At 43.0% G+C, this 14,587-nt stretch overlaps 1 protein-coding gene across 3 annotated transcripts in view; it reads right to left on the bottom strand.

The window, feature by feature from the left end:
- The window catches only part of LOC128352196 (OX-2 membrane glycoprotein-like), a 35,643-nt gene extending 32,148 nt beyond the window's left edge, over positions 1-3,495 (bottom strand). For all 3 annotated transcript variants that reach the window (XM_053312538.1, XM_053312539.1, XM_053312540.1), the window contains exon 1: positions 3,359-3,495. In XM_053312538.1, coding sequence (XP_053168513.1) covers positions 3,359-3,370 — 12 coding nt within the window. In that variant the 5' untranslated portion in view covers positions 3,371-3,495. The remainder of the gene's footprint in view (positions 1-3,358) is intronic.
- Between the last annotated feature and the right edge of the window lie 11,092 nt (positions 3,496-14,587).

The raw sequence follows: 14,587 nt of genomic DNA, 5'->3' as shown, positions 1-14,587 counted from the left end.
TGCATGCTGGGTAGTGCTCCTACCACCCCACGTTGCCTTATGCAGTATGTGAGCCAATAACATCATTCTCATGACCAGGAGGGTGAGCCAGTGCATGGGCAGCGTGGAAGGCTGCAGAAGCCCACCTTCTAGGCCATAGTGAGGTTTCTGGTGGCTAGGGGACAAAGTTAGGCAGGGCCCCCCCAGCACGTATGTAGTGCCCAAACCATACCCCTTTCATCTGCAAGGCCATCCCTATTAATTACCTTGGAGGTGGGGTCCTTGCTGCCATTTCCGGATTGCCACCGCTACTTCACATCTTCGCCTCCAGTAGAGCAGCAGTGGAGGCAGGCAGGCAGGCTTCTCGCTGGATTCCCCCCTCTCCAGTACTGGCTGTTGCATGGGCCTCCCTTCTTCCAAAGAGCACTTCTGCGCCGTTTGAGTATGGAGACGGTCATGGCACATGACGGTCTCCATACTCAAACAGCGCAGGCACACTGTTCCAAGGAAAGGAAGCCCACACGCCTGCCGGTAGTAGAGTGGAGGGAAGCCCACCTGTCATCACCGCTCTCCCGGTGGCAAAAACAGAAAATAGTGGTGAAAACAGCAAGACAGCAACGGCAATTGTCCCCCTTGTCCAATAGAAGCTACGTCCCTGCCACCTTCCCTGCAAATGATCACTGGGGACTGTCTGGGCACACACATCACATGACCAGATGGTCTGCTGCTGCCCCAGGGAGCGTGGAGGTTCAGGGGCTGAGAATGTATCATCCCAGGGCCCCCCCCCACATCCCAATGTGCGTGCAGGAGGAAATTCTAATGCGAGTGCAGTGGGAAGACACCCGTTAGTGTGTCAGCACCGGCTGAAAGAAGCTGGTGCTGACACATGGTCAAGTAAACAGAGTCAAGGGAGCACTTGCTCCCTTAACCCTGTTTAAGAGGCAGGTTCCCTAGGCAGGTTTGTCACTGAGACTTAGCTGTCCTAGCCCGGTCTTGGCTGCTCGTGAGAACACCCTCATTGTGTTTAGAATTACTGATAAGAATAAAAGTAACAAGAAATAATACCATTGTGTATCTATGTTTTCCAGACCTTTTTGAACATTAAAAGGAAGTACATCATGGACACCACTGATAACAAAACAATCTGAAACAATTCAAGGAATTGTTGTTTTAGCTTGCTAAAGAAGACGAGAGACAAACATTTGTCAGCAAATCTATTTTCAAAAATGCTAAACTAGGAGCAGTTATTATTTTGATATTTAGAAGAGAAACTCATTTCTGGAGAGGAGGGAGCTTTTAACATTACTTTATTACTTCATTTTATTACTTTAAATAAAGTATTTCTAGGTTAATGGTTTCAATTTGTTAATTTCAGTTAGTGCAGACATATGTACAGTTTACAACAATATATGTATGCAATAGAGATGAAGCAGTAAAGAAGGGTGATTCTTTTGAAAAACCCTGATTCTGTATAACTGACCATGATGGGATACAGAATGTCCCTGTTACATATTTTGAAGAATTTGTTCGCTTGTGCAAGATAAACTTCCCAATGACCTACAGATTCCAGATTTTGTATAAACATTTCTGACACTGAAATTAGTGGAATGCATTACTTTTTACACCAGAATATGCTTGGAAGGAATTTAAATATATTTTCTGTAGTTTTTAAAAGAAATTCTAAATATCACATTTCCTGAATACCTACAGATACCACATTTTGCATGAACAGTCCTGCCACTCAAATTAGCTGAATGCACTACTTTTTATCCCAGAATATGCTTGGGGAAACATTTAAATTTTTTTAGCAGAAATTCTAAATTAACATAATCTTTTAGCTGTTATTGTTCTCAACATCTTTTAAACAGATCAATAATTCCAAAATGACACCATGTGCAAGAAAAGCAGATGATCTTTCTCAGTTTTAAATTTACTATGATTCAAATTTACCATGAATGGTCCTTATACAATAAAATGAATGTTTGAAGTTGAAATCTTACAGATTTCAAACTATTATTTTACTTTGATTTTGCAAGCACATTCATAAAAAATTCTATTACATATGTTTAATTTCTTGAACTTGCCTAAAAATGTAATCTTCACAAGATGGCCAGTCAATGATGGGCCTCACCTACTAGTATATAATAGATGTAGGACTGTCTGACACCAACGTAACAGATTATTTCATAAATAACTCACAGTAATCTTCTTCAAACACATTTAATAAAATATATACAATACATTAAAAAGAAAAAAATCTGGTAAAAAATCAATACCTGATCAAAATGAAAGGAAAAAGATGGGGTGATTACTCATAGGGCGTTTTCACATGAGGCTTATTAACATTAGTTAAACATTGGTTAAAATCTTGCTTTAAATGCTTTGTGATGCAAAATCTTCATGGTCCATAATGCTCATTTGCTTTAGAAATGTCTCTCTTCCACATTTGAAATGATCAAATAGCCTCATAATAATACAGCAGAAACCATAGGGCATTTTAAGCCTTGCATATTGAGAACACTTGGATACTTCCAGATGTCAGCATCCTCAACATCAGAAATAGGCATATGAAGAATTATTCCAAAAGACTTCAAACATTGTAATGTATTAGATGAAGAAAACACATCTAGGCCCACCCTTTTCGTTTAGCAGAAGGCATGAGAATATCCACAAGAAAAAACAAAGGACGTTCAATGCAGCATTTCCCCCTCCTCCCACACTGTGTTCTCTGATGTTCCTTCACAGAGGTCTCTTTCTTCCCATCAAGGATTCAGTGTAATGGGACAGAACGTGTGCATACTTCCTAGGAACATCAAACCTAGGACAAATGCATGATTTGTCATGATTAGGCCTACACATTTTACATATGTAGGCTGTATGCACACATTTCATCCCAGCATGGGTGTATGTGATGAGGGAGCCAGCGGCAGTATGCCTGATAGGGCCAGGCAGACCCTTGCTCTGCTTCATCTAATGGGTTACATCAGCTCAAGGCATGTCTGAATCAGTGCAACGACTTTCCTGCTTCTTTTTGGCATTCATGGTATTTGCACAGAACAGCTAGCACTGTGTACTTAAACATTCTGCAGCCTAACAGTTCAGTGGCATTTCCCCCCGAAGTAAGTTGCAGCATTAGATTGTTGCAACAAGCCACAATACTAAAAGGCATTTTGGAGCCTCTCTGATAATACTTGAACACAGACAGCTGAAGAGAAATGGAATGCAGGTGTTATATTTGCATTATAAACTAATCGCATTATAAATTGATTTAAAGTTAACAATACTTATTCAAGTCTTCTCCCTACTTGTAAACTGCAAAATGAGAGAGAGAGAGAGATGGGTGGATGCATGTCTGGCTGCATAGTGAGTCAAGACTTACCTTGAAAAGCATGGTGGTGCTTCAGGGTTGGAAAGAGTGCACCAAAGAGCAGCCGTTGTGTCCAGCTAAGCAGAGAGAGACGAAACCACAGATTGGAGGAAAAGCAGTCTGTGCCCGTATGGACTCCCTCCTCCCAGGGCTTTTCCCACTGGACTTCTTTCTGCAACAGGAAGATGAACGAACTAAAAGCTGGAGCTAATCTCAGTTCAAGCATTCTGACCCAGCATTCCAATTCATACAAAATGGAGTGTGAAAATAACACAAACATGTCTCCCCTCCACTTTTTTTGCGCATTTTGGAGGAACAACTACACGAGAGAATAAAAGCCACATGACAGAATATAAGCCATCTTGTAAATGATAAACACCCTTGTAAATGATGAGTTATAACGATTATATAGACATGCTATTGGGGTTAAATCAACATTATACTAGCTGTAACTATTTGTGGTACTGGAAAGAGTGGTTGACATTCTCACCAAGAAAGCAAAAAATCAGCCTCAGGGACAATGTTTTGGGTGGTGCAGGGAGCTGCAGAAGGAGGGGGAGATCATTGTTTCTTAGTCTTTAGTGCAACCCTGTTGCACTGTCACCAGTAGTCAGGATATCTGCCAGAGATTTCATGATCCTCTCATTAGCATCCTTTTGAGCACACTTCTTTGTTTGTTTGTTTCATTTCTATACCACCTTTCTGCTTTGACAAAGGCACCGAAAGCAGTTTACATTATTAAAGAACAAAGAAATTACATAAGATTAAAAGCATTGTTGTCTCAAGCTGTTGGTCTTTTCAGGAGTGGAGGACAAGAGCTTGCTGGTCTGGGCACCTCCTTTCTTGCCTTCCTCACTTTCATACTTGCATTGTATGTCTGACTGCACATTCGGAAATCTGCCCCAGGCTCTCTTTGTCTCTGCTAGGAAAAGACAGAACCATTCCGGAAAGGTAAAATATCATAAAATCAGATCATAGAAAAACAGGGGCAGCACCAGAACTAAAAATGAGGGGGTGACACAGAAGCGGCAAAGAGCACTTATGGGTAGGTCAGCTGTGTCCCACATATTAGATTTCTGAAACAGAAATGGGGGACAGGTGGGGGGCAACGTCTGCAATACTCCTGTAAGAAGATTGGGATGCATAATCTATCGGAGCTATCTACTTACCTCTGGCCTGAAATACTTAAATGATTTTACTTGTTTGATCTTATTCCCTTCAACAGACCAAATTCTCAGCATTGGGTTTTTTGAGAAAGTCATCGCCTTTGCTTTTTGGTAGATTATTTTCAAGCAATTTTCTTCACAGGAGTTGGCAAGGGCCCCCAGGGCTCTCCTAAGTCCAACTGGGGGTCTGTATGACAAGAGAACTAATATAGATGTTAAAAGGAAGAGGAGCCAAGATGCAGCCCTGCTTAACCCCTTTCTGAGTTGGTATTTAACTAGTCAGAAGGCCATCTGGGTTACACCTAATCCTAAGGCTAGTATTGTAATACAATTTATAAATAAGAAGCAAAAGGTGATGATCAAGTGAAGGAGCTGCAAGTTTGACCCAGGTTTCTCTCTAGATACAAGCCGCATTCGCATATAATGCAAAACTGGAGTTGAAGGGGCCAGAGTTGTCCAAGCATTATGTGCAAATGCGTGCAACTCCGATTCCGCATGGTGACAGACCTGAGGTTCTATTTTTCAACCTCTAATCTGAACCCTCGAGTTGTAGTGAGTCTTGTCACCACAACTAGGGATGTGCACAAACCACAGTTCGAAGAGCAATTCGAGCACCTTTGGGGAAGGAGAGCTTTAAGAAACAGGACAGCAGGACTACTCTCTTACCTGCTCTCTGATGCCCCATGCAGCTTCCTGCTGGGGCAGCGCTCAGCCCATATACCTCCACACAGCAGCAGCATGCACATGGTGTCTTTGCATGCTTGGGGGCCCTTTGCAAGTTCAGCAAAACCATGCTGACCATGCAAATGGTGCCTGTGCATGTGCAGCTACTACGTGCATGCTAGTGCAATGCGGGGTACATGGGCCGAGCACCACTCCAGCAGAAAGCTGCATAGAGGAGGGGGACACAGAGCAGGTAAAGTACTACTTTCCTCTTTCTTAAAGCTCTCCTGTGCCACTCTCAAAATGGCTCAAACGGCTCTTCAAACTGCGGTTCAGTTCTTCAAACTGCGGCTCTTCAAACTGTCTGCATTGTGTGCGAATTTGGAACTGTAGGCTGTGTCCCCTTCAACTGGAGTTGCTCCTCCCTCGACACCAATTGAAGGGGACGCAGCCTGCAGTTCTGAATTTTGAAGCTCCTCCCTCAACACTGGCAATGATTGGCTGTGCAGGCTGTCCTTCACGCAAGAAGGAAGCCCTCACAGCCAGTTCCCCCTCCTCTCTGCCGAATCGCTGACTGCAGAGAGAGCGTTCTCCATTACATCTGAATTTGGACAGGAGATCAGGTGTGGGTTGGGGAATGGAACCATGGGTCCATTGTACCCACAGTTCCATGTTACATGTGAATGTGGTCACAGAGTTAAATGCAACTTTAAAATCTGCAAATGCAGCATATAAAGATATATGACTTGCTGGTGTTTTCCCACTAGATGTAGCAAAATCAGTGCCTGAACCATGATGGATCTTCCTACTCTAAAGCCAGCCTGCTTTTCAGCCAGTAAATTTTCTTGATCTACCCAATGCAAACACCTCCTGTACAGGTACAGGGGCATAACTATAATAGGGCAAGGGGAGACAGTTTTCTGGGGGCCCACTGCCTCAGCCCCCCTGAAGCAAGTCACATGACTGACTCCCCCAGCCACGCACCCACCTGGGCTTCCTTCAGTTGTTTTTATCCTCCAAAACTGATGTGAGTGTTAAGACCTGGAGCTACCAGAACATCATGTCTTTCTCTAGTACCATTAAATGACTTGCATGCATTGTCTACAATTTACAAAACCTTTAAAAAAATAATTTAGGATGGTATTCTATTGTGCACCTAGGTTCTATCTATCTATCTATCTATCTATCTATCTATCTATCTATCTATCTATCTATCTATCTATCTATCTATCTATCTAATTTTTACAATGCTTTTTGTTACCACTATTTAGCCTCATTTAAGATTTCTTTACTTCATGAGCTGCGCTTCAGTGAGGGGGGACTATTTTAAAATCTTGTCTCTGGGCCCACTCCAACCTTGCTACACCCCTGTACAGGTACCTAGCACAAAGTTTACCAATCAGGCTTAGAAGGCTAATGGGTCAGTAGTTGGCCAGGTCATCTTTATTCCCTTTTTAAAGCATCAGAATTATGATTGCTAAGCCCCATTCACTAGGTAGAATAGCAGATTTATCTATGCAGGTGAAAAGGCTAGCAAGAATAAGAGACCCTCAATTGCTGTTTCTCTTAATTAATTCCTGAGAAATAAAGTAATAGCCTGGTGGTTTACCAGGTTTTGGTTGGTCAATCAAGTTTCTGACTTCTCTAATAGAGATGGGAGAACAACCAGGCGATGTTTCTAGGGTCTGATCAAACTGTGTAAAAGATAGCTGATCTGATGCATACAAGGCCTGAAAATGGTCTTCCTACTTAAGGGCAGAAATATGAGAGTCCAGTCAAACAGTTCCAAGGACTGGACAGTCAGCAGTGAGTCTCCAAAATGTTCCAGAATCTTTGGCTCTTACTGCATGAATAAGTTGCTGCCATGATCCTCTCTGGGAACGCCTCTTTTTAGGCTTAACAAGAAGTTTATAGCACATTTTGAAATTCATCAAATCACCAGGGGGCATTAAAGAGGGCTTTTTCAGATATAATCTGAAAGCAGCAATAAGATCTTTCTTTGCTTCTGTGAATTCATGGTTAAACCAACTTTTTAGATCTAGAGAGAGTTTCTTCCCCCTTTGTTGTAGGTTAATGGTAGGGATGTACATGAATCAATTTTTTTTATTTGATTTGTACCCGAATTGAATCACCCCCAATTTGTATTGGGTCTGAATCTGCCCCCTCCCCCTGAATCACCCCAGGTTCGATTTATATCCAAATTTTCCAAATCCAAATCGATTCGGGGGGAAGGGGTTCCAGGGGCAAAAAAGTGGGGTGGGTAGTAGTGGCCAAGGGATTGAAGCTACCACCCACATTTCAAAGAAATTGGTCAAAGGAGTGATTTTTAAAAGATTTTTGAATTTCGGGTGGAAAAACCAAACATGCCTGTTCCTGTTTGAGTCCGGTCTGGACTCGAACCAAAATGGGCTACCTGGTTTTGTGCATACCCCTACTTCTGAGGCATAGGAAGAACTCCAAAAGTATTTGCGCTTTTGTGCAAGAGCATCCTGTTTTATAGCTGCTTCGCTCATAGACACAAAGAAATCTTATGTAGCTCTAACTGAGTTTATTCAGAAACAACTCCATTTTCTTCTTCTCTCCCCCCCCCTTTCCTTTCTGACTGCACTCTGCACATTCTCTACAGGATCTCAACTGGGGAAAACTCTACAAGAAAGCATAAAATATTACTAGATAGCATACCACACACCCACACTTCAGAAGCATGGTGACTAGCACAGGGGCTAATACTGCATGTGTGCTGATTATAGTAGCACACACAGTGTACATTAGGATGTCCCGCCTCCCCATGCTTTTATAGAAAGACTAAGACTTTGAGCAGGCAGAGAGACAGAATTGGATAGTAGCTCAAGTGATAAGTCATCAAAGTCCAATTCCCCTGGTTCGATAGTCTCCTCTTACAAAGCTTCAAAGGAATAACTGCAATTTTCTTAGGCAACTGTCTGTCTGTCTTTTCTGCCAGCATTATGCATCCAGAACTACTTAATTTGCTGACTGACCAGTACGAAATTTTGAGAAACTTAATAGCATTGTATTACATGACATTTTCTTCAAATGTTGAGGATATAATTGTGCTAATATTAAGATAATGGGTTTTTTAATGACAGATCCAGCATATTAAATCAAACAATATTCTAAGCATTTGTGTTAAATTTATTCGTAGCAAACTATTGGCATGGATTCATGAAACTGATATGATGGCAACACAAGCAGGGTCCTGAAAAAGAGACTCTTCTGTAAGTCATTGTTTTGTGCTTAACTGCTTAATAGTGAAGAGGTAACAAATGTCTTTAAAGAAAGGGAAAAACACACACACACAAAAACACTTAAAGAAACACCCACTCAAGGGATCAGATAAGATTATGGGAGGAACTGGCAGAAACAACAGTAGACAGAACACTATTGCACAAATTAGTCCTTATTATACAGAAAGCTTTGCCCTAGTGCGTTTTGAACAGGGGGTACATTGTCTGAAGACTTCTGGCACTGAGTTTTTTTAATCTCTTTTTAAACTTTATAAGCTATTATGTGGGTGATTTAAAAAGCCAGATAGCACCAACAGTCTCTGGTCTATCTGTTCAATGAAGGGTCGTTATTTTCCATAGACCTTTCCAGAAGGCAAGCAACTGTGGAATGTTCAAAGCTTTCATGCTAATTCCATGCATGATCTTACTTCCAATATGGAATCAAGTATGTGAACTATGGCACATTTATAAATCATTGTTACATATAGTAATTACCAGCACCACTTTTGATCTTTATAGCACTGACACTGAAGGCATTCAAAGGAAACAATCTGGACCCATCCGTTAAGTCAATATTATGATAGGGTAAGGGTTATCATAATATTTCTGATATTATTAAAAGGAGAAAGAAATTCATGCCCTAATTCATTAGAAGATTCAAAGGAAAATTCCTTATGTATTCCTTAATAATAATTATTAAAGCTATAGATAATATAAAACCCGAAGGACTGTTGCTTCCACAAGAGCCTTGAGAGGGCCTTTCTGTTACCATCAAGTTTAAGGACCAGGGGAAAAGAGAGACAAAGATTTAATCCCAAACCCACTGGTGCCCATTTGGCTTCTGCAAAGGTAAATCTTGCCTCACCAACGTGAGAGTCAGTGAGCATGTGGATAAAGGTGATCCAGTTTACATAGTATAACTGGACTTTCAAAAAGCTTTCAACAGAGTTTCTCAAAGACTCTTGAGAAAACATAGCATATGGGATAATGGGACAGGTTCATGTGTGGATTGGTAACTGATTGAAGGACAGGAAACAGAGGATATATACATATATGCTGATGGGAGTGAGCTGTTGGTGACTGACCAGGAGAGAGAACTTGGGGTCATGTTGGACAGCTCGTTGAAAGTGTTGACTCAATGTGCAGCAGCTGTGAAAAAGGCCAGTTCCATGCCCGGGGCCACACAGGCCAATTGCACAGGCACACGGCCTCCAAAATGGCCACTGCGCAGAGGGGGGAAAGCCGAAAACTGGCAGAAGATGCCATAAAGAGACCCGGGGGGGGAGGGGGGACCTCCAGGGACACACACACACAGCCGCCTCCAGGAACTCCCCTACAGAGGATAAGGTAAAACAATTTTTTTTTGGTATTTTTTAAACAAAACTTCGCAACCCACCCCCCCGGACCAAACCAAGCCGGCAGGGTTCGAGGGGGTGCCAGAACGAACTGATGCGGTCAGGTTCGAGTCTGGTCTCGGACCAAACCAGGCCAGCTGGTTCCATGCACATCCCTAATGCATTGTGGACTAACTGTAGTTTCCGGACAACATACAAAGGCAGCCCCACATAGAACGCATTGCAGTAGTCAAGTCTGGAGGTGACCAGCAAATGTACTACTGTTCTGGGGTCATTTATCTCAAGAAATGGACGCAGTTGGCATATCTGCTGAAGCTGATAAAAGGCACCTCTGGCCACTGCCTCAACCTGGGACACCAGGGAGAGTTTCTGTCCAGAAGCACCGCCAGACTGCATACCTGTTCCTTCTGGGGAAGTGTGACCCCATCCAGAACTGGCAGATCAAAATCATCTCCCAAGTTCTGACCCCACACAATAAGTACCTCCATCTTATCTAGATTCAGCCTCAGCCTGTTACCTCTCATCCAACCCATCACTGCCTCCAAGCAGGCATTTAAGAAGGTTATGCCATCTCCCGATGATGTTGACATGGAGAAAAAGATTTGGGTGTCATCAGCATACTGATAACACCCTGCACCAAATCTCCTGATGATCTCTCCCAGTGATTTCATGTAGAATTTAAACAACATCTGAGACAATACAGAGCCCTGAGGGACACCATACCAAAGTTCAGATTTTGAAGAACAACAGTTTGCAAGAAATACCATCTGGAATCTGCCCGAGAGGTAAGAGTGGAACCACTGCAAAGCAGTGCCTCCCACCCCCAACCCACTCAGATGTTCCAGAAGGATACTATGGTCGATAGTATCGAAAGCCGCCGAGAGATCCAAAAGAAGCAACAGAATCACACTTCCTCTGTCAATTCCCAATTAGAGATCATCCATCAGGCTGACCAAGGCAGTCTCCACCCCATATCCTACCCAAAAGCAAGTCTGAAATGGGTCTAGAATATCAGTTTCATCCAAGACTGCCTGGAGTTGGGAGGCCATCACCCTCTCAATTAACTTGCCCAGCCATGGAAGGTTGGAGACAGGCCTATAGTTGCTCAACTCTGAGGAATCCAAGCCAGGCTTCTTAAGACCTGATCTAATAATTGCCTCCTTAAGACAAGGAGGCATCCTGCCCTCCCTCAGAGAAGCATTTATGATCTCTACTAGGCCTTCTACAACAGCCTCCCTGCCTGATAGTATAAGCCATGTCAGGCAAGAGTCAAGAGAACAAGTGGTAGACCAATCGCTCCAAGCAGTTTGTCCACATTCTCACGAGTCACAAACTGAAACTGATCCAGCCTAACCACATAAGAGGAGTTGCTGGACACCTCCAATGCAGACACTGCAGTAAGTGTGGGGTCTAAGTCCAAGTCCAAGTCAGCCCTAATACAAAAGATTTTATCCACACAAAAAATCATTAAATATGTCTATTACCTGTCACAGCAGGTAATAGATAATTCCAAATTCTGATTCAAGGGAGGAGGGGCACTCACTAGCCCTCTCACAACCCTGAACAACTCCACCAGTTATGAACTTGTGGACGCAATACGGGCTGAAAAGAATAGCTTCTTTGCCGCCCATATTGCCAGAGCATAGATCTTCAAATGTGCTCTATGTTGTAATCTGTCTGATTTGAGTCGAGTCTTCCTCCACTTGTGCTCCAACCTTCTCAGGCCAACCATTCTAATGGGCCCCTTGCCCCTGCGAAGGTGGGGTGTGACTGTGAATCCAACCTTAAACAGATGGTGGTCAATCCATGACAATGGGGAAATCACAGGAGTCCCCACCCACGGAACACCAGCATCAGAGTGAAAGACCAGATCAAGCGTGTGACCTGTAATGTGCGTTGGTCCCCAAAACCTTTGGGATAGGCCCATAGTTGTCATGGCCGCTATGAACTCCTGAACCACCCTGGACAAAGTGGCCCCAAAGTGGACATTGAAGTCCCCCAGCACCACAAGCCTGGAGACTCCAACGCCAAAATCGAGACCAAGTCCGTCAGCTCAGTTAGGGACTCCGTCGGCCAGCAAGGCGATTGGTACACCAACAGAAGTCTAAATGTATCTCTGGTCCCCAAACTAAGGACCAGACAGGGCCACTAGCCTCTCCAACCAAGTCTCTGTAATACATACCAGGTCTGCCCCTTCATCCAGAATCAGATCATGGATGGTTTCTGACTTATTCTGGACAGATCTGGCATTACAGAGGAGCAAGGTGAGAGTCTGTGGGAGGTTGGCACTGCTCCCCAGGTCAAAGAGCAGCAACAGACAGCAACCACACAGGCTCTCACCACTGGGCAGCCACTGTCTCTGGGAAGCAGATGTTAAAGTCTCCTCCTCCCTACAAGGCTTCTGGCAACTGAGGCACAGCACACAGGGCAGCAGCCCTTTTATAAGCCCAGAAAGATGGCTAATCTAGGCAGCTGACCCTCAGGAACTGCTGACTCACTCCCTCTGGCCCTGATCCTGCTACAGCAGACAGCAACCACACAGGCTCTCACCACTGGGCAGCCACTGTCTCTAGGAAGCAGATGTTAAAGCCTCCTCCACCCTGCAAGGCTTCTGGCAACTGAGGCCAGAAGCTATGTCTCCTAACTTAATCATTTCAGTCCTCCTGTTTGCTGCATTTTTTCCCTAAGCATTGGGCCCGTCCAAACTCTTTACAGGATAAAAGCTCAACCACTGAGCTTCCCTATTATCAAGTTTCTTCACCAAATCCCAGTACTCTGAGGGCTTTTCTTTTCTTTTTAAACTTTATAACCACTTCATTCCATAGGGGTAATTATTTTGGTCTGCTGCATCAAAAAAATAACCATGAGTCTTGTGGAGCATGAAAAACTAATTTATTATGACATACATTCATGAGGTGGAGTGCATTTCATTAGATATATGAAATGTCATTCTCAATTGACTATATAAATATATATATATATGAATACAGACAAAAATTGTAAACAGTAGATGCCAAGGGCCATGCAAGGCAAGAGGTATATTCTGTAACATTCCTATGCAAATGTACGCAGAACAAGCAAAAGTTACTTCAACTTGTGTGACAACAGAGCAAATGGATGCATGTTTCCTCAGAAGTTACACTGAGGATTACTCCCTTGTGTGTTTATGATGGCAGCCACAATCAATCACAAAAACCAACACCAGATGGCAGCAAGGATCTTACCATCAACAAGAAGTTCCTTAGTTTAGAAACAGATCACCGAAACAGACATTTCACTGTAGTTCATGGCATCTAATAATTAATATGGCTAATATGTGACTGACGTCTGCATTGGGTCTGGCAAAAAAATAGAAATGACAGGTCTCTGGGGATTATCTTTTTGTGTTCCCCCACCCCCCTCTTCAGGGGCATCATTAGGAAGTGGTGTTCAGAGCCCTGAATCTCATCAGCCACTTCTCTCCTCCATGACCTTTCCAAGAAAGGAAGTACAGCAATGGAGGCTCCTGCACAGAGCATGGCAGAGGGCTCCTAGCCTTAGCTCTCTGCTGCTTTCATCTTCACCAAATCCTGCTCTGAGTTGTGCCCTGGATCTTTATCGTTACCTAACAATGCCCCTAGTTTAGACTAATCTTAATGAAAAGTGTATGTCATGTGATGACCCCACTTTTACCAGCCAACCTACTCAAAACCCAAAGACATTAAACTCCATTAAACAGCCTAAGAATCCAGTAAAGCTTGCTACAAATGTTTCATATTTTCTTAGATTCAAACATTCACAGTGGGCATTTTTACTATTTATTTTGCTCAGCTCTGTACTTTCTTATTAAGGCCATCCCAGGTAAACCTGAGTCCTCTTGAAACCATTAGCACTTTTTCAGTGTAAATATGCTTACCTAATATTTTCTTGATATCCATCTCCTAATATGTTCCTGTTCCACATGTCTCCAAAAAGCAGAAATAGGGACAAAAGAGAAGCTGTGATTTACTAGAAAATAGGAATGATACATCTGGTTTGCATGCAGACATCCGCTTAGCATGCAGAAGGTTCCAGGTTCAGTCCCTGGCATCTCCAGGTGGGCTGGGAAAGACTCCTGCCTGAAAACTTGGAGAGCCGTAGCCAGTCAGCATAGACAATCAGAGCTTGATGGACCAATGCTCTGACTCAGTATGAGGCAGCTTCCTATGAAATACTCCCAAGACCTTTGTCTTATCTCATGAGCAGATTCAGAACTCTGTCCTGAACCCAGTTATATTGCTGCGTGCCTTACTTTTACCACTATTCATAAAGCAGTCATACTTTCAACTGATCTAGTAAAGTCATCTTTAGGATTTATGATGTTGCTGTTCTAATGGCCACAATTCCCATAATAAAGTAAAGTGTGCCAGGAGTGTCGACTCCCGGTGACCACACAGCCCTGTGGTTGTCTTTGGTAGAATACAGGAGAGGTTTACCATTGTCTCCTCCCACGTAGTATGAGATTATGCTTTTCAGCATCTTCCTACAGTATATCGCTGTTGTCCAATATAGCAGCTGGGATTCGAAGAAAACAAATGGAAAACATACCTGCTGGGATTCGAAGTGGCAACCTCTGGCTTGCTAGTCAAAGGTTCTATTTCTATTTTTATAATACCTACAGGCATATTTCTAAATAAATAAAAATTACAGAATTATATGTATGGTTTAGCTTAATGACTGACACTGACAACATAAATTTTGAATATGGCTCCATTGGTATATAAATATTTAAGTGGCTATCACAAAACTCAGGCTCAAAATTCTCTGTGGAGTTTAATTTGTACAAAAGATCTC

Source organism: Hemicordylus capensis, chromosome 3, assembly GCF_027244095.1.
Source record: "Hemicordylus capensis ecotype Gifberg chromosome 3, rHemCap1.1.pri, whole genome shotgun sequence".
In the NCBI taxonomy this organism is placed as follows: Eukaryota; Metazoa; Chordata; class Lepidosauria; order Squamata; family Cordylidae; genus Hemicordylus; species Hemicordylus capensis.
The sequence above is the reverse complement of the archived record's forward strand: the minus strand, read 5'-3'. Positions and strand labels throughout refer to the sequence as shown.